Source organism: Meriones unguiculatus, chromosome 21 (genome assembly GCF_030254825.1).
Source record: "Meriones unguiculatus strain TT.TT164.6M chromosome 21, Bangor_MerUng_6.1, whole genome shotgun sequence".
In the NCBI taxonomy this organism is placed as follows: Eukaryota; Metazoa; Chordata; class Mammalia; order Rodentia; family Muridae; genus Meriones; species Meriones unguiculatus.
Genome location: NC_083368.1, coordinates 56,003,275 through 56,027,578, shown reverse-complemented (window position 1 = coordinate 56,027,578; position 24,304 = coordinate 56,003,275). Strand labels below are relative to the sequence as shown.

The window sequence follows — 24,304 nt, the reverse complement described above, 5'->3', positions numbered from 1 at the left end:
GAGAAAGCCCATCTCGAATTCCTCATAAAGAAATAAAAAATGTTGTAAACTTAGAAAGGGCCAGAACCAAGAACACGCGCACAAGTGAGAAATCCAACAAACCAAACTGCACTCACATATCGTCAGAGGGACAAAGAAGTACAGGCACATGCTGTTCGGTCCTTGGTGGTGGTGCTCTGTCATGGATCTGATGCCTGACTGCTGGTCAGGCACAAGTTCTTTCCTATCCATTGCACACGTGAAGATGACTGTTGTCTCTCACCTTTCCCAGAAACAGAACAACAGACTGCCTAACCTCTTACACTGATAAACACATGTGCTTGTCCACCTCATCGAAACTGGTCCTCTAACTCTGCTGATGATGGAAATTGACTTCTCCAGACTTTGCAAAAGAATCATGAACTTTGCCAATGAAGACATTCCTAATGTGTCTGGCCCAGCACTGGTCATGAAGCGGTTTCTCAAATGCATCTGAAAAGGAACATGCTGAAAATAATGAAGAAATTATCTCTACCAGACCAGCAAAACTTACTGTGCAGGAAGGCACGGGATATTACCAAAAATACCAACAGCATACAAGGGAAAAAAAGCAAACCAACTCAGTTCACAAGAGAAACAAATGGGAGAAAGGCCCTAAGGAGGGCTATGGAAAATCAGGGGAGGGGTCTAACCGGGAAGACTGCATGTTTCTAGATTGAAGCCTTCTGCATAGAAAGTACTAGGTGACAGTAACAAAGAATAAAAACGCGAGAAACCCAGAGAAACAAGAACATTCTCATGAGACTACAGAAGCAGAAGAACATAATAGGAAGAGATTGGGTGGTGGCCAGCCTGGAAATACTCAAGTCAGCCATTTCCTTACAAGTGAGCTTCTAGGAGAATCAAGAGAAGAGATCACAGGAAAATGTACTTGCATATAGAGCAATTCTAGATTTCTTAAAAACAAAACAAAACAAAAACGGTGTGAAGTTTCCTGTTCTTTCTGAAATATTTATTATATTTATTAATCAAAAAGTAAGTTTATATTTAAGCCACTGCATTCAGCTTTTATTCACACTAACACCTGTATCTGGGACACAAGAGTATATATCACCATCAGAGACAGCTGTTTTGTTTTTAAGTTTCTCTGCCTACAAAATGGTGTCCAGGTGCATGGTCACATCTCTAAAGGACGTCCCTAAACAGTGGCTGGCACACACGCTGCCTGCGTCTGTAATCACAGTTTGATGGAACACAGCCATGCCCATTTGTGCGCTGACTGTGGCAGAGCTGAATAGGTGCACTGGAGACCATATGGCTCTCCGAGCTGAAAATGTTTACTATTTGATCCTTTACGGTAAAACTGTGCCAACCTCTACCTTACAGCCCTGCTCTTTAAGCTGACCTTGAAAAGGCTGATTCCAGAACGCTATCTTACAGTTAGGAGGCCGCCCCACAAGAGTGACTGCTACACTGGGTGGGGAGCCCATGCTTCAAGTGACCTTCACATTGTACCTCTGAGGCTGTCTCAGGCCAACTCATGTGTTCAAAGCCACTGAAGAAGTGCTCTGAAACTCAGCAGCCTCTATGAAAACTCTCGGGAGAAAGGGCACTTCCTCTCTCCTGGAATAATTTTCTGAGGGGGAAAAAGAACCTGGCATTTATTCAAGGTATTAACACTTTGGCCAAAGACAGCACGGCAAACCAGCCTGCACCTCTCTTCCAAAGAACACTCACGGTGCTTCCATTAGGAGGACAGGGAGCAGCCACCACTGTCATCTCTGCTTTTAGCAGCAGCAGGAGACCCAGAGAGAAGCTGTGTGGAACAGCAGACTCGCTGTGCGACGTTACCTCCTGAAGCCTCTACGAGGAAAAACCAACAACTATATTTAGGCCCTGCCCGGCACACAGGAAGCCTGGTGTGTGCTGGGATCACTGCTGCTGCTGTTAATTTTCATTATTTTTAACACTGTCTTGGTTGTGTTGCTCCTGCGGGGCTCAGAGGCCCTATCTCCTGTCTGTGGATGGAGAGGGGTGCAAGGCAGGGCGGGGGCGACAGACACACGGTGGACAGTCCTGGAAGTGGCTTCCAACTGTAAAATTCTATACATCAGATGAAAGCAGTTCAAAGATAGACATCATGATGTGTGTTCTCATACAAGACACCTTTCAGAGGGCGGATGAAGAGGCAAGCCCTGACTTCACAAGGCCAGAGAACTGTCCAGGAGATGAAGCTGTCAGAGCAGATTCTTGTTTCAAATCTGACGGTCCTGCGAAGAGGTCACCCTGAGCGGATAGAGATATCGTGGCCACCTCTCGGCAGCAGAGCGCGGCCTGGCCAGCACACCCATCCATGCGCAGCACAGTCAATCACACATGCCGCAGCAGAGGCAAGATTCATGGCTCTGGCAACAGGCCAGCATTATCCAATATGCATGAAATCAAAGTTTTCATCATTTCCAGGGGTCAAAGGCCAGTGAGTGTTAAATCCCAGAATACCAGGATTAATGAAGGAGTCATTAAAGAGCCAGCATTAAATCACGTCAGTAGCCAATTCTGAATGATGTCTATAATACATTACAAGGCTTATTAAAAAGAAACAAGTTCCAATTTAGAAATGAATTGCCTGATCTTTTAAAAACAGGTTGGACAGCTATCACAGCAATTTTGTTATTACAGGAGGAAGAAACAGTAGGCACAGGAAGTTATGTCAGTAATAGAGAATCATCATCCTAAAATCACTGGGCAAATAACTGTGAGGGACATGTTAACAGTGTCATGAGAGTTCTAGAAAACTGTCCACATTTTACTGACTTTTGTAATTTGGGGGTCAAGGATCACTAACACCTTATGCCCAGGAAACACGACTTAGGTTCAGTACATTTTAGAATAATGAGAATTTGGTTACAGATCTGCAACGCTGGCTTTTTTTTTTTTTTTAAGTAGACTTCATAATGAAGAAATTCTTCATTGTAGGCTTTCCAAGTCACTACGAAGAGAGAAACAGAACTTCTACCCAGTAGATAAAACTGAAGGAGGGCAATGACATGCTGGCCCTCGCAAACTATCTTCAAATCCACGATGAACAACAAATGGTACCCATAATCTGCCTATACACTCCAGTTACAAAAATCTCTTGATGGGGTGGGGGGAGCAACACAGCCCCACAGAATTCTCCCTACTGTTTTAGGGTCCACTTTACGGGCAGTTATTCCTTCTCAGACATCATCTGTGTACGGTATTGAAAATACTGCTAATTCAAAAGTTGGGAATACATTCAGCCTCCTGTATACGTGGCCTCCACGCCTAGTAGGTCAAAACTATTCAAAAAAAAAAAAAAAAAGAAAGAAAAAAAGAAAAAGGAATCATGTCTTCAGTGTATACACAGACTTCATTCCCAGCCATTCCTCAAGTGTACAACGTAACAAGTACTTACATGGCAGACACTGTGTTAGATAGCATACACAATCTAGAAAGGATAAAGCGCACAGATTTACATGCACAGGCTACATGTACACACTGACCACGTCATCTGCGTGGGTCCTGGAATCAACCTTCTGCGGATATTGAGGGACAACTATGTTATGCCTGACAATCTTCTTTGCCAACTGTTAAGAATGAGATTACATCTCTCCTTGAAAAGACACCTTGAGCCGGCCAGGTGGTGCATGTCTGTAACCCCAGTATTAGGGGAAGCAGAGGTAGGCGGATCTCTGTGAGTTCAAGACTAGCCTGTTCTACAAAGTGATGGCAGGACAGCCAAGGCTACACAGAGAAACTCTATCTTGAAAAACAAACAAACAAACAAACAAACAAAACAAGAAAGAAAGAAAGAAAGAAAGAAAAAGAAAAGACACCCTGATAACCCAAAGGCCAAGTGATCTAATTCTAAAATCTTGTGTTTTATCAACATAAATGGTGCCCAAAATATTTAACATTATGGCCTGGCTAGTTGGGTCTATTCATTATGGGTATGCTGGATGAAAGAAAGACCTTTGTACAAATAGGAAGGCATTACAAAAGGCGGCCAGGATTATAAATGGGGTTAGATCTACAAGGGCATCAACATGAAACAGCAAATCTACTCTAGGATATTGGTTTGAGGGCTGCCAAATAATCATGCTTTAGGCATCAAAACACACATTATTAATTTCAGACACTTCAGGCTATCCCCAAATAGAACACAATAAACTATTCTTCATGGCTATTTTACTATTGACTTAAAATGGAGTAAAGCCCACAAATGGTATTTACCGAGCCTGATACAGGGATAAATGGCACTTGAATGTGAAAGGTGTTTATTATTTGAGGATGCAGTTTAGGCTAATTATCAACAGTGGCAACAAATGAGGTTAAGACCAATACAACCTGAGAGTTTCTGCCCTCATCAGTAGCCACCCAAAAATAAGTATGTACATAAATGAATGTGAATGTGATGACCAGTTGAAACGGGATTAAAAGGAAGCACGCAGGCCTAACCAAGCCACTGCACCCCGCGGCACCCGCCACTGCTGTCTCAGGAAAGCATCTTCACTAGGGCCATATTGGTAGCGAACAGCGACAAGACGACGCAATAGGCAGCAATCACCAGGCAGCCAGGACATGGTGACATTTGCTATTAATCCCAACGCTTCAGGGGCAGGCAGACAAAATCCAGGCCAGCCAGAGCTATTTAGTGACAACCCCTCCCCACACAGAACAAAAATAGACATCACTAGGCGATAAGTAACTGCTTGGGAAAGTCTGAATGCACTCCAGAAGGGCAGGCACCACGGGCACACTTGTAAATCCTGACTCTTAGATAAGACATTTATGGCTAAGGGAAGGGCCCGGCTAGTTATCCAGAAATCGTGGCAGAAGTCCTGCTTCAAGGCTGCTTCCTCTCCCATTCCCAACACAGCAGCAGTGAGCACACCTTCTGTCTGTCTTAGATGGCCAAGAAGGAATATGTGAAGGAGAGCACCGGCAGTTCCATCACACTTCTTGGGAAAAGGAGAGAAACAAAACTTTCAAGGTCACATCCTGAGCTAGAAGCAGAGCCAGAGACAGCCATCAGCAGCTCAACCCTACACTGCTCTGCCATCTTGTACTTTCTAAGCAGAGTTGGAACAGGAGAAAGGAACAAAACCATAAACGGCCATGCTCAGACACAGGAAGTGACAGAACAAACATCTGTAAGGCCTCCCATTCATCTTGCTACTTACAACTCTGCTGAGGCCTGATCTGTGAGGACAGGGAAATTCTGGTTTGGGAGGCTTCTCTTTCTTCTACAGGCTTCCTTTGTCATTGAAATAACCATGTAAGACTTAATGACAGCTCTGCTCCACACCCACAAAACAAAAACCCACAGGCATGAAATCAGTATTTCTAAAACCCCAAGCCTTAGTACTTAATTTTAATTGGGGGCATGTTCCATTGTTTTTTCCAAGTGTCTCACCAAAACCTAAATAAGCTTTGTGAAAAACAGTAGTCAGAAGCTTTTTTCTTTTCTTAAATACACTTAACTTCTCAAGAAACGCAAGGCCAAGAACAATCTAAGTGCCTCTCCGCCCTAGATCATAAAACTGCCAGTGCACCTGATTTTCAGAAAGCAGCAGAACCCAAGAAGCATAGATTGGGAACAGAGCAAGTGTCGTTAACTGTTCTCAAACAGCAGCACATTCCTGATGCCCCTATTTCAGCTGCAAGAAAGAAGGGTGTCAGCTGTGGTGGCCAGGGAGAATGTCCTCACCTTCCTTCTCTCCACAGCAGAATCCGGCAGCTGCCATGCTGCAGCTCCTAGGCAGCTGTGGTGACAAGAACCCCTCCAAAATGTATGTGTCACGGGGTAGGGGAGGGTAGTTCTCTGCCTCCATGAAGAATAGGGACAAATAACTCATGGCCATTATGACAAAACCAGGCCTACGTATCCAGTTTATTATTAGCCTGGCATTAAACACCACTTGAAAACAAAACAAAACCACCCACCCACACAAACACGTACCCCAAGATGGAAAGTTACACAACGGCATCTGGAATGATCTGCCCTGACAGAGAGCAGGAGCAGCTAGACCTCCTAAGGTCCAACAGAGGGTGGGACAATCTCAGAGTCTCTTTCACATTCCTGATGGTTTAGTGCAGTGATATACACTGTGCTTCATGCGCAGCAAAAGGACTCAAAGTAACAGCCCAAGGCTGGCGCCCTGCGCGGAATACCAAGTCACTGCTAGCTGGAAGTGTAACTCTGTCCTACTGAATCTAATCATTTTTGATAAGATAGAACAAAATTGTGTTGGCACAGCTGATTCTCGGGGAGAAAGCTCAAATTAAGTTTTTGTCTTGTTTGGATGAGAAAAAGGGGAGGAAAAACTGCAGAATTCTCCACCTTCCCCCATTACAGCTCATGGCCACAGCCCATCAGTTGGCACAAGAACAAGGGGAGTATGCTTTTGTTTCCCAGAATGTATTGGCACCTGGACCACAGCCAAGGTCTACCTTTATTGCACCCTAAAACGTGGCAGCCGCTGTAGACTTCAGCACTACACGAAGTCTAGAAGGTCTGTAAAGAGTTCTAGAAATGAGAGCCAGTGACCTACCTACACATGGAAATGAAAACACCGTGGGGAAGCTGGTGGAGAGCTCAAGAAGTGAGAAAGAGAATTTTCTCTTTCACTTAACGAGCTGCCTTTCTAGTGTAAAGGACAACTGAGCCCAGCAAAGGGTTAAGGACTTTCACGCGTGCTCTTCTCCCCTTCTCCCTGAGGAGGGAGGAGTCCCCTGGTCTCACGGTTTGAAACACAGTAAGCCACCAAGGGGCCTGTGGCCAGCCTTCTCTTGGACTGATGCTCCATGGCTGTAGACTGGACTAAGTGGCCCATGAAGGGGTTTCAGAACCGTGTCAGGGGACAGTGCGATGCTTGGTGCCAGTGCCAAAGTACTATTTTTTAAGGGGTGGGGCTGGCAGCAGGACTGCAAAGAGCCCCCTGCTACTGACCTGACATCTGATGGCTGATAAACCACAATTCCAACACAACGGAAGCACGAGTTACAGCAACAGCCAAACCTCCAGACAGCAAACTCCTTCACCAAGCCGCTGCTCTTAGTCACCCGCCTTCATCTACGAGACCCCAGAATTTACCATATCTCCCGTAGTTTCTTATCTCTCCATAGTTTAAGTTCATTTTCATTGAGAGCAAAAAACTTCATAAAGCCTTCAAGGCAGAGACAGCCACTGTACTGTCCACCCCGGGTCACACTGAGTCACCACTTCACGTATGTCCTAGCTGGGAGACACCAGGCTCAGCACCTGGAAAAGCACAGAAGAAACACGCCAGCACACTTCTTCGTTGACTGTATGATAGCTGGTACTAATAAGTGGTAATGGCACGTCAAGTGTCTTAAGTGCTGAGCTCTAACACTGAAACAACGGTAAAGCCTAAACCACAATCCAGTTGGGACATAGCTTTGTTTGGCGGTTTCTTTGGCAGGCAGGTGTTGAGAAAGAAGGTGTAGGATTTGAACCCAGGATCTTAAATATATTAGGCAAAGAATTGCTCTACCTCTGAACACTCAGATCAAGGGACGTGCTAAATGAATGCTTCGATTAATTTGCTAGGGAATATTATCCATGGCTGAGCTCATAAGTGAATGTGATAAACCAGAAAAGGACGGCATATAAAACATGAAAGAAAATTAGCTGTAAACAAATATCTGAGGATAGGAAACGGCTAGAACTATAAGAAAGAATGGAGAGACAGGACAGAGATGGAAAAGAAGAGGCAACATGAGGCCAAGGGTGACTGGCTGAGTGGAGAAACAGCTAGGCTGAACATGAAAACACAGTACCACACCTAAGCTTTATAGTAGTGGCAGGAAGCACGCCATTAGTGCCTCTAACTTACCGACAATAAGCTGAGGCCCAAGATTACACAGCCATCTGATAGTAAAATGGAAGCTTTCACTTCATGTCTCTTTACCTCTAAAGTCTACTTGGGAAAAAAAAAAAAAAAAGAAGCCACAGAATCTTAGGGACCCAAAAGAATTTGATTAGATGACATCTAAACATTATGCTTCGAGTGGTCAAAACCTTCCTGTCCCTGACTTAAATTCCCAGAAAAGGAATAACCCCTCCCCCAAATAAGTGCTACTACTGAGCCTGGAAGAAAGGGAGGGAACCCCCTCCCCTATGTTTTTTTTTCTTTTTAACTCTTTTTTAAAATATCTCTACAATGTCTATTACTTAAAAACAAACAAAAACAAACAAACAAAACCACTCAGTATGAACCACAGCCTATCTCTTAAGCACTGCCACAACTACACTCCAGAAAAATCTGTGAAAACTCTATTCCTATTTCCCTTAACATATTTTAACTGTGCTGACCACAGGCATTATAAAGGGTTTCAAAGAACAGTGTTTGAAGGACTCAGATGTTCGGGTAGTGGTAAGCATGCCACATGTCCCTCGCTCTTCTCATCAACTGCACTAGCCAAAGAAATACAGAAGGGAGGCCTGTGCACTGAAAGCTCTACCCACAACCCGTCCTTTACATGGCTCCAACAAAGTAAGGCAAAGGTCAACACAGAAAAAGAATAAAGAATAAAAGCTCTGGAGATAACAGATAGGAAGAAAGCATGGAAACAGCACAGCAGGAAATACATGCAGATTTTGAAAGATGGGAAAGCAGAAAGGATCAGATTGGTGGAGAAATGGCAGCATGAGCACCAAGAAGACAGAAATTTTCAAATACAAAGAACCATAGCGAGGAGGCTCTGCAGACACCATCAAAGCATCAATTAGAAAGCTCACGCAGAAGAGCTGGGCAAAGGGAACACTCCTGGGTCTCCCTGAAGCCCACAGAGCCCTCAAGAACAGAACGGACTGGTCTAACTTTATAAGCAGGCATGCTGTTGTGAACGTCTCTGCTATCCCATACTTGAACAGGTAGTTCGTAAACACCCTAAAAAAGGCTCATGAGAAAAAGAGGGCTACACATTTTCATTTAAGGCCCATGGATCTTTGTAGACCATGGATTTACAAAAAGTGCACTAGTAAAATTGCATACAACACTGAATGTCCACTAGCAGAGTGACTTTAAATTTTGCCGGCTCTCTAGCTTCCTGCTCCTTCTAGTGAATATTTAAAGAGAGGGGTGCTTTGGTAACAGAGCATTTTGATCAAAACATAAAAAAATGACACAAGATTAGCCTCCCCATTAGTACAATGTTTTCACTTACAAGGATTTACCTTCACACACTTTCTGCCTGTGTTGCCAGCTTACTGCAGAGGTCACCCATAAGACAGAAGACAGCACAAAGGTTCTAGAAGCTACTAAAGTTCTCCCACCATATGTGAAAAGAAGCTGAAACTGCAGATTCCTCAGCTTAGAGCTCCAGATTTGTATCTTTCTTCATTAGCCTGCAATTCTCCCAAAAGGTGAACAAGGTATCCTTCATCCTCAGTCCTCCAGAACACCCTTTAAAAATGTGACTTCCAAGTCCATAACAAAGCTGGTCTCCAAATTATCAGTCAGGGGCACTTTGTCCCAAAGAAACATGTGCTATGGTAGTGTAGACTGTAGGATTGTGACTTGAACTACCAGAGGCTTCTGTGGCCAAATGAAAAGCAGGACAGAGGTCTGTGTGACCTTCTTGCACAGCACACTGCAGCCAGTTTCTGTCCTGTGCACACACTGACGCTCCCAACAGAGCCTTGTTGCCAGGACAACGGCTCGGTGGTGTCTTGATCCAGGCCTGGTGTTCAAGAAGCAACCTGTAGAGAAGGCACAGCCGGCCCACGTCTTCCCATCCCATCTGTGACGGTCTGGGGAGCAGCACTATGACAGTGCAGAGAACACCACCCTACTTCAACTATGAAGCATCCACCGTCTCCATAAATACAAGTCCAAGTACACAAAATACTCAGGGGCTTGAGAAGGAAAGGAACGAAACAAAGAAAGAACATTTGCTCACAGAGGAAACAGGTGTTCATTCTTTTAAGCAGTATTCAGAGATAAAGAAAACTGTTTATAAACTGTAAAGACGGAACCATAATAGTCATTTCAATAGAAATTAAAGTAAGTGCTAAAACAAGCAAAGCTATACTAATAGAACAGTGTGTAAATTTTGTGAAGTTTTGTGGAAATCTCTCTGCTTTTACCAATACAGTGATGATCCTAACACACTGCATAACAATCACTCTACACAGAGAATAAGCTGGTGCGTAACTAAATGAATGAACAAGAATGATGAATGAATATGCCAAGAGGTGAAACTAAGTTAACTGTGTGTGACTGGCTCGCTAAACAAGTAACCTGAAAGATGTAGTTGAAGGCAGCTTTTCCAATGTGGAAGGAAAAGTTAAAGGAAAGTTTTCAGAGCATACATAGCACAAGGTCAAATATAATTTACACAAGTAGAGAGAGCCAAATGGCGAGAAAATAATCCAAGATGTAAGTTTAAAAAAGTCTCCTAAAATGTGTGGTGCTGTATACACATTCATTTCTAGCACTCAGGAGGTGAGGAAGGTGGACTGAGTTCAAGGCCAGCCTAAGGTATGTAGCAAGGCCCTGTATCAAGACCAAATAAAAGGCATATAAAAAAAAACCTTTTAAAAATGGATACTCAGATTTTAAAAGGCCCAATAAATATGTAGGGCAATGGAGAGAGAGAGAAGTTTTTTAGTGAGAGGAAAGTAACACCACAGAGCAAACAAGGACGTGTATGGTAGCTTACCCAGAAGCCAAGATGGGAAAGGCAGGGAGAGGCCGATGCACACTTCCTGGAGGAAGTGCTTAAGAACTAGCACACTTCCTGGTCTAATATAATTCTAGTGTCTAATGACATTATATATTATAACTGCTATGGGGCAGAATTAAACCTTTAGGGTGAATTTATGAACAAACCATAAAAGGCAAATATGGTACTGAAAGGGGGAAAAATGCAATAAATGCTACATGTCATAATGAGAGAAGGAACAATGTTTAAAAGAGAAGTCCAAGTTGGCCATTTTCCTTAACAATCAAGATGGAGGGCACATCAGTGTACTGGAGACCGGGAGCAGACTAACTGGACATTAGAGCCAACGGTGAGAAGGTAACATCCAGGCCCCATCCCCTGGAGCCCGGGAGGCTCCCGAGGACATTAGAGCCAACGGTGAGAAGGTAACATCCAGGCCCCATCCCCTGGAGCCCGGGAGGCTCCCGAGGACATTAGAGCCAACGGTGAGAAGGTAACATCCAGGCCCCATCCCCTGGAGCCCGGGAGGCTCCCGAGGGCCCCGGAGCAGCCCGGCAGCAACAACGCTCACTGACTGGAATTCCCAGAGCTTTTCCACCCTCGAGGATCTAGGACAAAGAGCAGACAGAGAAGGACAACTACGGAGATGATTTGTAAGCAGCTGCAAGCTTGTACTGATCTTACAGAGGGCCTGAGCTGAGTTCCTGGCGACCACAACTGGCAGCTCTCGTTAAATCTGCCTCTAAGAAATCCAACAGCCTGGACTCAGAGCCCAAATGCTCCCAAGTGTACATATTCCAGCTTACCCCCACATAGTCACATACTTCAGAACAAAACTGAATTTTAAGGGGGTGAAAAAGATGGCTCAGTGGTTAAGGCTGCTCTCCCAGAAGATCTGGGTTCAGTTCCTGGCACCTTCATGGTGAACTGGTTCATAACCATCTGTACTCCATTTCTAGGGAATCTGATGCCCTCTTCTGGCCTCCATGGGCACTAGACTCAAGGGCGGTGCCTAGAAATGCATTCGGGCAAAATATCAACCCATAAAGTTCAGTGAATAACACAGAGGTGTTGCGGTTCTTAGGAGACGGCTAGAGCAGCCTCACCCATCTCCTTGCTGGCCCTGCAGCTAACCCTCACTGTCTTCTCAGGCTCTCCATGCTCTGTCCTGGGAGAGAGAAAAGGGGAGTTCTAAATCAGCTTGGGAATGCCCACGTCCTCCACGGCCAGGCAGTGTACTCAACTGCCACTGTGAGAAGAAAAAGAGAGAAAGAGAAAGTACTCACGTAACTTGTACATCCACAGGTGCCATTAAAAACTGCCACACTGAAGCTCCATAAGGCAGCAATGGCTATCAAGGAATCAGAAAGTAAGAGCTTTAAAAAAGCAAGACTTGGCAGCCTGAGTTGCTCAGAGACAGTCACAAGATATCTGAACAGAAGAGATGGGTTTGTCTGAAACTCAACACTATTTTCCAGATTCTAGTCCTGAACTTGTTCAACTGTCATGTTCTTGTAGTGCCATGTGAGACAACTCTCTTCAAATGGTTGCTACACTTGAGCTATCAGAGGATAGTCAACTACTTTCCCAAGTATTACACTGAGACAGATAAAACCAATGGAAGTCTTTCTATTATTCAAGGTGAAAAATCACATAGCCCACTTGAAACATTCTAAAGATCTCTTCTAAAGGCAGAGAAGGCTGGGGCTTGGTCGGAAAACACATCTTGAAGAGGTTCCTTTCTTTCCAGGTGTAGCTTGAAAGTGAAACACTGCTGCTTTGTTTTAGGATTTGAAAACCGAAGGGGAGATTGGCTGACAGGGAAAGCTTCAAAATGATGGAACTCAAGCCACAAAAGCTGGAGACTGTATGACACTTATTGTGATTAGGTCAGGAGAGAGCCAACTAGGATTAAAAAGGATTATTCTAGCAGAGTGAGACAAGACTTAGCCCAGTGCTTCCGGGGAACAGCTGGAAGCACTCCGGAGAAATGAAAACTGAAGAGAAGCCCAAGTCAAGTAGACCTTTTTCCTTGCACGTTTAAAAGTCTGGCTCATATGACTACGGGAAAGTGACGCTCTGTCCAAGGAGTCCACACAGACGGGAGAGTTTCCAAGCTCGGGTCTGCTGAAGGCACTCAGAGCAAATAGGTTATCTCAGAAGCCACAAACCCACAGAACATGGACAGACTCTCAGATGGCCCTATACTCACACTGGAATCAACATGAGTGGCAGAGACAATGAAGGACCAAGAAAAGTGATGTAGAAATACAGATGGGAAACAGAGAGCAAACTGTTAAAAAAAAAAAACAAAACTCGTTTTCTCTCTCAAAAAGTAAGAGGTAAACTGGCGTCTACCACTGTGCCTTTCCATGTATGAACTAGTCACTGCTTGTCTAAACACATGGACGTCAACAATTTCATACCATTGTGAAATATGCCATAGACTGAGAAACAGTGGGAAAATGGCTTGGCTGACAACAGTATCTGGATATTGGACCATTTTCCAGGGATGCACTTGTGGAGATGAAGGGTGTATTTCTGTGAAGTTTGACCCTAGTCATATTTTAGGTGTCTTTTAACAAATATAAACAAAATATCTTATAATACTTTTCTTTGAATATGTGATATGCAGAAAAAACATGAGCTATGAGTTAATAGATTTTATGGATTTCCCAAATTGCAACTCAGAATAATTGGGAAGTCCAACACAGGAAAAGGTCACCCCAGAAAAATCAACTTTTCAAGAAAGCACTGGCAGAAGGAAAGAATGAGATTTTAATCACTGCAGCTAATTACACAGAAGACTAAATCACAAGAAGAGTTATTTAAGTGTCTTAAATACAATAAAAAGTAATTAACAGGAAGCGCCATCTTGACAGCTTCACATCACAAACCAGGCCTAAAAAGATCAGCTAATTCCCAACCCAGGAGGCAGAGAATGAGGAACGATGCAAGATTTGATCTTTTTATTTTTTATTTAAACTGTTTTGATTAACAGATAACAGCTCTTGCCAACTCCACAGTGAAGTTAATCAAGATAAAAAGTTTAATCTATTAAAGGAATGATGAACCCCGTTTGCATTGATTCCCTAGAGGTTAAAACATGGGGAGCTAAAGCCTGGGTGACACCAGCAAGGTCCTGAATGTCACATCTTCCCATATGTCCATCAAGAGAAAACCTGTGAGGGTTGCACTGAGCCATGCTGAGAATACAGCCGATTCACACACTCTGCATGTGAGGTACATCTAAAAGTCCTCTTTGAAGCAGCCCTTTGCAGGCCACCATCTCATCTGCCTCTTTTTCTTGTTGCCCTGGAATCACCAACTTCAAAGGAGCTCTTCCAGTCAGAGGAGTCTGAACGACAGGAGAGCTGTGGTGTGGCCAGGCCTCAGGGTAGGCACGTAGGTCTGCTGAGCCCCTGAGATGGCTCTCTTCACCCCACATTAGTCTGACAAGCCAGGGCTACGTGTGCCTGCAGAAAGCAAATGTTCCACAGAACAGCCCTATCCCTTCCCTTACACACCTGCACACCACGTGACCAGAGCAAACGTGCCTGTGAGACAGACAGAGGGATGTTCTCACAAACCGGAACACCTCAGGGAATTTGTTCAATCATTTGCTTTGTCCCCAAGTCAAGATTTTACTTGCTATTTGAATTATGTGCTTCTTTAAATGTCGCATTAAGCAGTGAAATATAAGCATACCAGGAATGTTTATGAGAACTCGAACACCTTAAAAGCTGAATGAAGGGGGAACAGCTTTAAAATGGCTGAAAATAAGTGAGTCAGACAATGGGAGAAGAAAAAGGCAAAGAAGAATTCAACGTTCTAAGGTTCTGCAGTCACAGCTCGAGTCTCCTTTCAGACATGAAGTTATGCTGCTGACTGGAACACCAAGCAAGTGACCCGCACTGCTCATGCACTAAAGATCTGAAAAGATGGGCCAGTAAGGTATGGGCAGACCTCAGGTGCTGCTCAAGCCTGACACCTACGCTCAGCCCACGGACCCTACATGCTGAAGAGAAGACGAACCACCTTTCAAGGTGCCCTCCACCACACACTGTGGCAGGCGTGGGCCACACACCTGCATGGAAGAAAATGCTGCCACAGGCAAAGTCCTCCTCTCTACACATAACTAACTAACCACTAAATCAGATAAAGAGGTCCTCATACAGATTATTTCTGAATATGAACTAAGTGCTTGGATTCCTATTAAAAACTCAATTTTCTACAATATTATTTTAGATTTTTTTTTTTTTAACTAAAGAAAATTCAGGGATGAAAGGAGATGAGTGAACACAAACCAAGAGGAAGAGAGAATAAATGAAGCTCTGCCAGTGGGAACAAACACAGAAAGTGTGCCAGGAGGGCCACCGGCTGGGATCACCTACCTTTATCAGCGAGCTTCTAAAACAAGCAAAGGGAAACTCCCACTCACCAGTCCTGATCAGATATAAGTAAACCCAAAGGGTTTAAAAGTCTAAAAGCCTTTCTTGGGCAAGTCCCATGACCTGAATTTGATCCCCACAACCCACCGATGAAGGAGGACAGACCCCTGAGAGCTGTCCTCTGATCTCTACATGCACCTACATTCACATCACAAACATGCACAGAACTGCAGCAATCCAGGGAATGAAGCATTCAAGGACTTAGAGGTATACGTCCTAAAAAAGGCCTTCACAGCACTACAGTTTACAAATCATTCAACAAATTTCATGTTCTACCGTCCTGTTGGCTACTGAAGCTTTGACAGGAATACAAGAGGCAAATTCCCCACTGCTGGGGTGGTAATAGTCTAGGCATGGCTTCAACAATATAGGTAATTTCTAGTGTCAAGATGGCATCAAGTCTACGCTTTCTAGATAAACCAAGTACAGAACATACAAGAAACTCTAAGAATTCAATGGCCAAAAAGCAGCTGATTGAACCAAAACAGGCAAATAACTGATAGATATTTCTCAAAAGAAGGCATACAAATGAACATATCAGAACATATTCACCATCGCTAGTAATGAGGCAAACATAATATGTAACCCAGGGGGACAATGAGGTATTGTCCCTCCCGTCAGAGAAGGGTCATGGCCAGAAGACAACAAGCTGCCACTGCTGGGGGAGGGATCTCTGGCACGGCTGGTGGGAGTGTGAACAGCACAGCCATCACAGAAACACTAGGGAAGAGCCTCTCATTCCACCTAGCGAGGCCACTTCTAGTGGACTAGTAAATTAAAACCCGCCCAGGTTGAGGGAGCGCTAACATAAACTTGAACCTGACTTCACAGGTTCCGAGTGACAGCGGACAGCCACAGCTCTTTCCATCATGTGGAGATACATTAAAGACGGCTGTCCCATATTATCCTAAAAAGTTAAGAATCCCGAAAAGCCAGTTCCTGCATATCTGATTTTAGGTGGTGTGAATTTATTTTTAACTCTACTTTGATGGGATGTAACTGAGATAAACCACTCTGATGGAGAATTAAACGGTGATGGAGGCCATCTGCCAAAAACAAACATGTACGTTTGCATGTGGAATTGTTTCCCCAGTAATTAGAAAGCAGGAGCAGCAATCTGTGGAGCAACTCCTGCTTCTTCTGGTCACAATTTCAATACAGGAGAGTACTAACCTTCAGCACTTTCCAATACAGAACCACACGACTGGATTTAAAGAAGTGGTGTTAAACTGACAATAAATATTAACAATAAAGATATTTAATTAATAAAGGATATTTAGATAGAATGGTAAACAGAATATGACATAACTGTCCACAGTCTAAGACATATCTGGTCTGTGAGAAGCTGGCTTCTTATAAAACCTGTGATGGTGTGAAGGCAGTGACATCAAATGCCTATACCGTGATTGTCTCACTGAAATGAAACCTCCAGTAGCTGTGTGAACATGAGCAACACGAATAAACGCAGGAGTAGGAACTGCCTAAAAACAGTCTTTTCCAAAGGCAAAAGCAAGAATGAGGGGACAGGAGCTCCTTTCCTGACAGGAGAGTTCCAGAAGCTCCAGAGTAAACCACCATTACACTTTCCGGCCGGTGCTGTATGGAACTCGGATGCAATTCTCCTACTGGGCTTCCTTGCACATTCAGGAAGACAAACCCTGTTTTGCTGAAAGCCCCATTCTTTGCCTCCCCTTAAAAGAAAAGAAAAATAGTTTGGTAACAAACAGCACTTAAGACTGTTAAGGAGAGAAGGAAGCAATGACCATGCTGGAATACTTTATGCAAAGTAAGAGGTGCTGCTGGGGACTGACTGATTGTTTTATTATTTATTGTGAAAGCATGGCCCAGCAGGCTTCCTCCTTCTTCTGTCAGATGCTTCCCCCAAAGATTCTGCTCATCAGCCAGGCTACCCAGAGACCTTGGAATATAGCTGGGGCACAGCCGGTACATAATCTCTATGCAAAGAAAATATCCAGTTAACCTCGCTCTCCCCTTTCTTCCTCAATTTATTAAAGGGTGAGTGTATCTAAAACTCACCTTTATAAACCAACATGCAGAAGCCCTTAACTAATTTTGGGTAGTACCTAGGGACAGCTTGATACTCAATAAATAGCATTATTAACAGTAATAATGTACTTCATAGGGCCAAGCACACAGAGCCCAGTAAATCTTAAATAATAACAATAATGGAAGTATATGATTAGCTAATGAGTGATTATAAAGTACTTTACAAATACAAAGTGCTACACAGGCACATAATTATAATCCACTGGGTTAAGTGCAAGAGAAAGCAAAGCACAGAGAAAGGGGGGAGGCAGGGCGGGCAAGAGCGACTGAGCAGGGCTTTGAGCTGCTTGGAACCAAGGCCGGCTCTGTCAGGTGGAACACTCACATTCCTCCAATGGTGACAGTGGCGCAGGTACGTTCTGAAAAGGCAGGCACCGTCTCCGTGGCTGGGCTGGCGGGTCTAATGTAGTCCACAGTCACACTGACCTGGAAACCAATAATTGAGGGAGTTAGGTTTGGAAGTCTACGGCTCTGGCGGCCATCACACATGCACAATCAACTCAGGGGGACTTTATGGATCTAAGAAACAACAACAAAAAACCAACGAACACAGAGCACAAAAAAAAAGGTCTATAAAAGACATACTGGATAAAGGACAGTACCCAGGATACAGAAAAACCTCTTGAAGCTCACTAGGACAATTTGGTTAAGAAATGCTGTAAGACTCAAACAACTCAAAGACAACACAGAGATAAAGAGAAAACATTGGCAATGATATTCCACTCCAAATGTCACTAGGAAATTGCAATTTTAAGTAATGAAATACGAACTGAGGATGAGCTCAGTAATAAAGTACTTAGCTACCACATACGAGACTTTATATTCAATCTGGAGCACTCCCAGGCACACACACACACACACACACACACACACACACACACACACAACATACATACCCTATATGCATAATAGGGTAGACAAATTCCAGATTAGGGATAACATAAAGGCTTTGCAAAAGCGTGGAACAAAAGAATTCTCTTTTACCCCTGGTACAAATGTAAAACAGTATCAAATGTTAGAAGAAAGTTCCGTTTCTTAAACAACTAAGCATAAATTCTACACAGAAATACGGCTCCTTGGAATTTACTTGAGAAGAGTTGGAAACTTGTCAACAAAGATACTGTCCATGGAAGCTAACCGCAGTTTTGTTCACAGCTGACTATTAAAGGCAACCATGATGTCTGGAGATTAATAGAAACTGGTAGATCCTGATGATGTCACATGACTCAGTACAGAGCTGCGGTGCCATGAGCAGACACAGAAGAAGCTCAAGCGCTAATTATCAGAGGCAAGAAGCATATCTGCAAAGGTCTCCTACTGAGGGATATCAGCGCTCTCACATTCCGAACAAGGCAAAAGCAGGAAGACAACAAGCAAGATCAGGAATAACCAGGGAGAGAGCTGGCAGATTCAGAGTTAGGAGACTGTGGGCACTGGAACTGTCTGCCTGTAGCACAATGATGGCGCATACCCGCATGTTTGTCCAAGACAATGGCGCACACTCTGGTCAAAGCCTATAGAAAGTACAGTATCAAATATGGAACACCATGCGCATGTTTGTACGTATGTGGAGCGATCACAACCCGTCAGTGGCGGTTTGTCAGTTTAGAAGCCATTCTCTGCTGTGGGACACTGCATAGAAGGGGTCAGAGCACAGAATGCATACAAGTCTCTATATTCTGCTCAATTTTGCTAGAAGCCTGAAGAAATAAAACAGTCTTAAAGAGTGCCTTTTTTTAAAAAAAAAATGATTTATTTATATATATGAACATTTCATTTGCATGTATGCCTGCATGACAGAGAGAGCATCAGACAGAAGAGGGCATCACATCCCTGTGTAGATTGTTGTGAGCCACCATGTGGTTGCTGGGAATTGAACCCAGGACCTCTGGATGAACACCCTGTGCTCTTGACCACTGAGGCATCTCTCCAGCACAAGAATAGTCTATTTTTAAATAGAAATTAAGCCAGGCAGCAGTTGTGCACAGCTCTGATCCCAGTACTCAGGAGGCAGAGGCAGAGGCAGATGGATCTCTGGAGTCCTAGACCAGACAGGGCTACACAGAGAAGCCCATCCCACCACCACCACTCCCGCCACACCCCAAAACATAGGAAAAATATTGATAACCCAAAGAAATCAATTGGTTAAGCAAGGAAAATTCCAAAAAATTTCCACTTGACGAACAATGGTGGCAGAATTCTTGAGCGACCGCCAGATGATGTGGCAAAACACTTCTCAGACCATTTCCGCATCAAAACACCTGTGTCTAAATATATAACTTGCCTCCTCAGAGAGACTGCACGTAATTTCAGTCTGCCCTAACTTCTCCTGGACCAAGTAAAGAACTATCAAGAAGAACAAGATGGCAATCACAAGGATGCTTTGATATGATTTCACAGTGTGTAAATCAAAGTGACACAGCTAACTAGGTCTAATAGCAACCACTTGGAGTTGGGAAAGGTCTGGGAGGAATTCAGGGCCTAGAAGATGGAAGAGAGCAGAAGGATATTTATGTTTTCAGCTAACAAAGGAGATGCACTGAATAAGAAGCTGCAGCCATAAAACAAGAATAATGTACAATAAATAAACACAGACATACTGAAAATACTACTGGTTTATAAATGTCTTAATAGAAATGTGTTATTTGTCACAACCAATTTTGTGGGATCCATTAGAAAACATACAGGTCATATTTGTATGCTTGGTTTGTCCATGGGCAAGCCTTATCCATCTACATGAAAGACAAACCCTGGGCCAAGCATGCTGGAGCCAACTTTTGAGTCCAGTATGCCTTTTCTAAGCACACTGTCACCTCTCAGCATCGGCCTAAAGACACCATCCACCGCAGGCATCATGCTCCGCCCCACCTTTCACTGTTCCTCACAAATGTTTAAAAAAACAAGACAAGGCCATGTCTCAGTTGGTAAAGCGCTTCTCACAAACACATAAGGATTTGAGTTCTGTCCTTGACACCCACCAGCATACACATATAAACTCGGGAGAGAGAGTGGATGGGTTAAGAGGATCCCTGGGACTTGCTGTCCCTCCAGTGTAGCCATATTGCTGAGCTCCAGGTTCACTGAGAGACGGAGGAAGATATCTGATGATGGCCTCTATCTAATCTCTTCAAACATGTAGACACACACAAAGACGAGTGTATATATACATACATAAGCACAAGCACACACACACACACACACACACATTTTTCAAAAACACATAAAAGAGACAGGCGTCTTAAAAAAGTCAACTGCCAAATCACAGACCTGAAGATTGCCAAATCATACTTGTAAATTTGGGGGGAAATTGCCAAACCAAAACACAGGAGCCAAATCCATGACTAGGCAGGGAGGAGCTGAGACCAGGTAAATCTTTCTTTAAGGTGACTTAAATAGTAAGGATGCCCCTTAAGAGCAGGCAGCTGCATTCAAATTGTTTAACTATGAGAAATGTGGACAGACTAACCAACAAAAACTTCAGTGTTCTCAGGTTCCTGAATGTAGCTGAACTCAGTTAGTACAGGACAAAGTCAGGGCACGGGAGGGCCGTGCAGAGAGGGCACAGCCAACACAAGGCACTCGGGAGAAGTACTCTAGGTAAGTTAGTCCTCCTGAAGCTCCCCAGGAGAGACCTCCAGCATACATGAAAAAGTGAGAGGCCAGGAAAGCAGTAAGAGTATCTGAAGCCATGGCAAAACTGCATGTTGGTCGAGATGTCTGCTAAATACCAAGGGTGGCCCAACCATGATTGATGTATCTCAGACCCACAGACTGAACGGCTCTCAAACCTCAGTGAAGAAGTCTCCGTGTGCAATGGACAGCACTTAACGAAGCAACTTACAACTGGCCCGAGTACATACAATGACATGAACAAAGGACTGTGAGGTGCTCAGCCACAAATGGCAAATATCTACTGCACAATTCCCCAAGTCTCAGGGACCACCACAGGGGTGGGCAAATCTGAAGAGCCAGGGCCAAGGGGAGAAGAGCAATCAGTGTCTTCTAGGGTGGCTACTCACGAACTGCCCGCAGCTGTGACAGCTGCTCAAGACCCACACAGACTCAACCCAGTCTACATCCCAGCTGACCTGCAGGGGCTTTAGTCCACCTCAACGGAGGGGCTCTAGGGAGTTGGTGGTTTCTGGGGAAGGGCGAGTTCATTTCCTTTAAGGGTGTGGCTTCCGACCTGGTGTTCATGTTCCACTGGATGCTTCATACCCGGAAGCATTAAGTTTGAGAAGAGGAAAAGAGGAGATGAAGTGGGGGAGGCAGAGTGGTACGAATGGACCTGGGAGACGAGAATATGATCTCGTATGAAATTTTCAAATAGAAGGATGTTTAAGTGCAAGGAAACAACAACATAGTCATCTCCCTGAATTTTTAATAATCCACCCAACAAATTCAAGCCCCTAATTCCACTAGCAGGAGGAAAGTGGAAAAAGAAAGAAGAAGAAGAAGAAGAAGAAGAAGAAGAAGAAGAAGAAGAAGAAGAAGAAGAAGAAGAAGAAGAAGAAGAAGAAGAAGACGACGAAGAAGAAGAAGAAGAAGAAGAAAGAAGAAGATCATCACTGCTTAAAAATAAATTAAGTGCATCTCAAAGTTACTATGTACCTACGAATGCCAAGCTTGTTCCTCAGCCACAGATGGGCAGCTACTGGCACAGAGATATTGCGTGGAACATTCTTTCCAGTTGAACAGGGGCAGTTGCGGGTGTGGTGGAGTTATGATAACAGCAAACAATGGTGAATGCTGTGAGGCCAGGCCAGAAGGCCAGCCTGAGGGGCCGACCCTCCGGGGAACTGTCTTCTAAGGGAGCCCATGGGAACACACCTCCCACCACACACTTCACTCTGCAACAACCAGAAGAAATAACAACTACATTCATCTTTCAATTAATTATTTCCTACACCAAGAGAAAGAGAATTGCAAATGAGTCAGAGATTAAAGAGCTCTTCATGGCAGCAACATTATTAGAGAAAATCTCAGATACAAACGAGGCTCTGAGAATAGCCCCCAGCCAAGACACACACCTGCAGGCAGCTATGACAAACCAGGGATGAAAGTCAATGTGTAGTTAGCATTATGTCCCTCTCCTGTGGACCCTTAGATCCATTCCTCTAGCTAACAGTTTTCATCTCTAGATAGTCATCACCGACCTGTCAATCACTCTGAAAAGCTGAAGTTTAAACAGGGTCAGTTAAAATGACTGGAAATCTAGAAACATCTGTCTAAATAAATGATGACCTGAATTTTGGGTCTGCGGTAAGTTCATACGAAATTGCCTGAGTTAAAGAGAAGACTGGTGGTCCCTCCTGGTGGTCCCTCCTGCTTAAGCAAATGTGCTTGTGTAACAGAATGATGAAACATGAATTACATATCCTCTAAAGATAAGGTAGAAAGAAAAACTGCAGATGCTCCAGAAATATTTGGTTTACATATGTGTGACATCTTCACATAGAAATTAAGAGCACTAGACTGGAATTTTACAGTACCATTTAACTCCAATACCATAAAAGATAGCACAGTCAAAAATGCTGTATTATATCCTAATTTCTTAAATCTTTGTAATTTATACCTTCCTTTTCCACAATTAAGTGGAACATACAGATTCTAAGTACCAGGAGAGGGATGGCCATGTCTTTTGTTCAGTTAAAGAACTGGTATAGACTTGCACCTGAACATACAGTAAATATTTGTTGCATGAATGAATGTATATAATCAGGAATACTTTCAGGCATAAAGTTCTGGAGGACACCTTTGAAATAAGAAGTTGGGCATTTTAAGGACACTCTGAAAAGTTGCTGGAGAGTCTGCTGTTTTATATTTAAAAGAACATTGTTTTCAACTGTGGCTGTGGTGGTAGAAGCCGGAGAGAGGAAAGCATTTTAAAACTGTGATGAAACCCCAATGTTTAACAAAAAAGGTAACTACCATGAAGGACAAAACAAGAAAATTATACATTATAGTACTTCTCATAAAATGTGTTTCTTGAAGCTATGAAAGAACAGCAGGCAACCTAACCAATCGCTGGCCATCACAATCACATTGCAAACTTCCATGAAAGCAATTTCAGAAAGCTTTCGGGGAACTCAGACTGCATTTCTGTGTCTTGTAAGTCCTGAAGGCAGTTTAGCATCATGAAATCACTTGGACCACACATGCACTCTGAGTATCTATGGAGATCCTTCACTAGAAAACACCAAATGGCCAAAGAAGTACACAGATGTAAATTTTATGAGAAAATGTGACCTACCTAAGCGTTAAAGATGGGTTAGGAAAAGAGCAACTGCATATCATAACATTTCCAGGTCACAGTTTAAGTTTACTTTTAATATAAATAGAGCTGTTATTTGAAGCTATTTTGTGTAATTACCACATAATCCCACCTATTAGTCCACACAGTGAATCATAAATTCACAGGAAGCTGCAAAAAAATACTCTGCTGTTAGAAATAAGCTCTGCTTCTGCGCCTGTTCTCATGGGTTCTTGTGGGTAGTTACAGAAGGCTTCTATGAACCTCTGACACACTGAAGATGGCACCATCTGGGCCTAAATCTAAGTCACACTGCCTAGGAACAGAAGTGGATAAAACAAGAGAGCTTCAAAAGCCAGGAAAGAAAGAGCACAGGCAGAGCAGCAGCCAGGATGCACACAGAGTGGCTGTGTGAACGTCCAAGAGTCACTTAGTGTGTGTCTGTCTGCCTTGCTCTGCTTGGAAGAAAAGCATTAGTATGCATAAGGCATTAGAACAGGGCGTGACTCGGTAAGTTCCATGCAAGTATCACTTATTTTTAGATAAACAGGTAGATTTTCTCAGAACAGTGCCTGGCACAGAGCAAGTGCTAAATAAGTATGCATGAGATAAACAAACACACCTACACATACATATATGTATAAATAAGACACATGTTGACTTAAGTCATTAAACTTCTGAAATCATTAGACAGACAGACTCAATTAAATACACTTTTCTCCTTAAGGAGTGACAGCAAACAAGAATGTGAACCTCCTGCATATTCATCCCAACTTTGAGATAAGTAGGGTTTATTTTAAAGAATGACACACTATTTAGTATTTACTTAGGCATTTAAGGA

General features: G+C 43.6%; 1 protein-coding gene across 1 annotated transcript in view; it reads right to left on the bottom strand.

The window, feature by feature from the left end:
* The window catches only part of Snd1 (staphylococcal nuclease and tudor domain containing 1), a 399,985-nt gene that overhangs the window by 205,206 nt on the left and 170,475 nt on the right, over positions 1-24,304 (bottom strand). Inside the window, exon 12 of the mRNA XM_060374009.1 lies at positions 17,536-17,636. Coding sequence (XP_060229992.1) covers positions 17,536-17,636 — 101 coding nt within the window. The remainder of the gene's footprint in view (positions 1-17,535; positions 17,637-24,304) is intronic.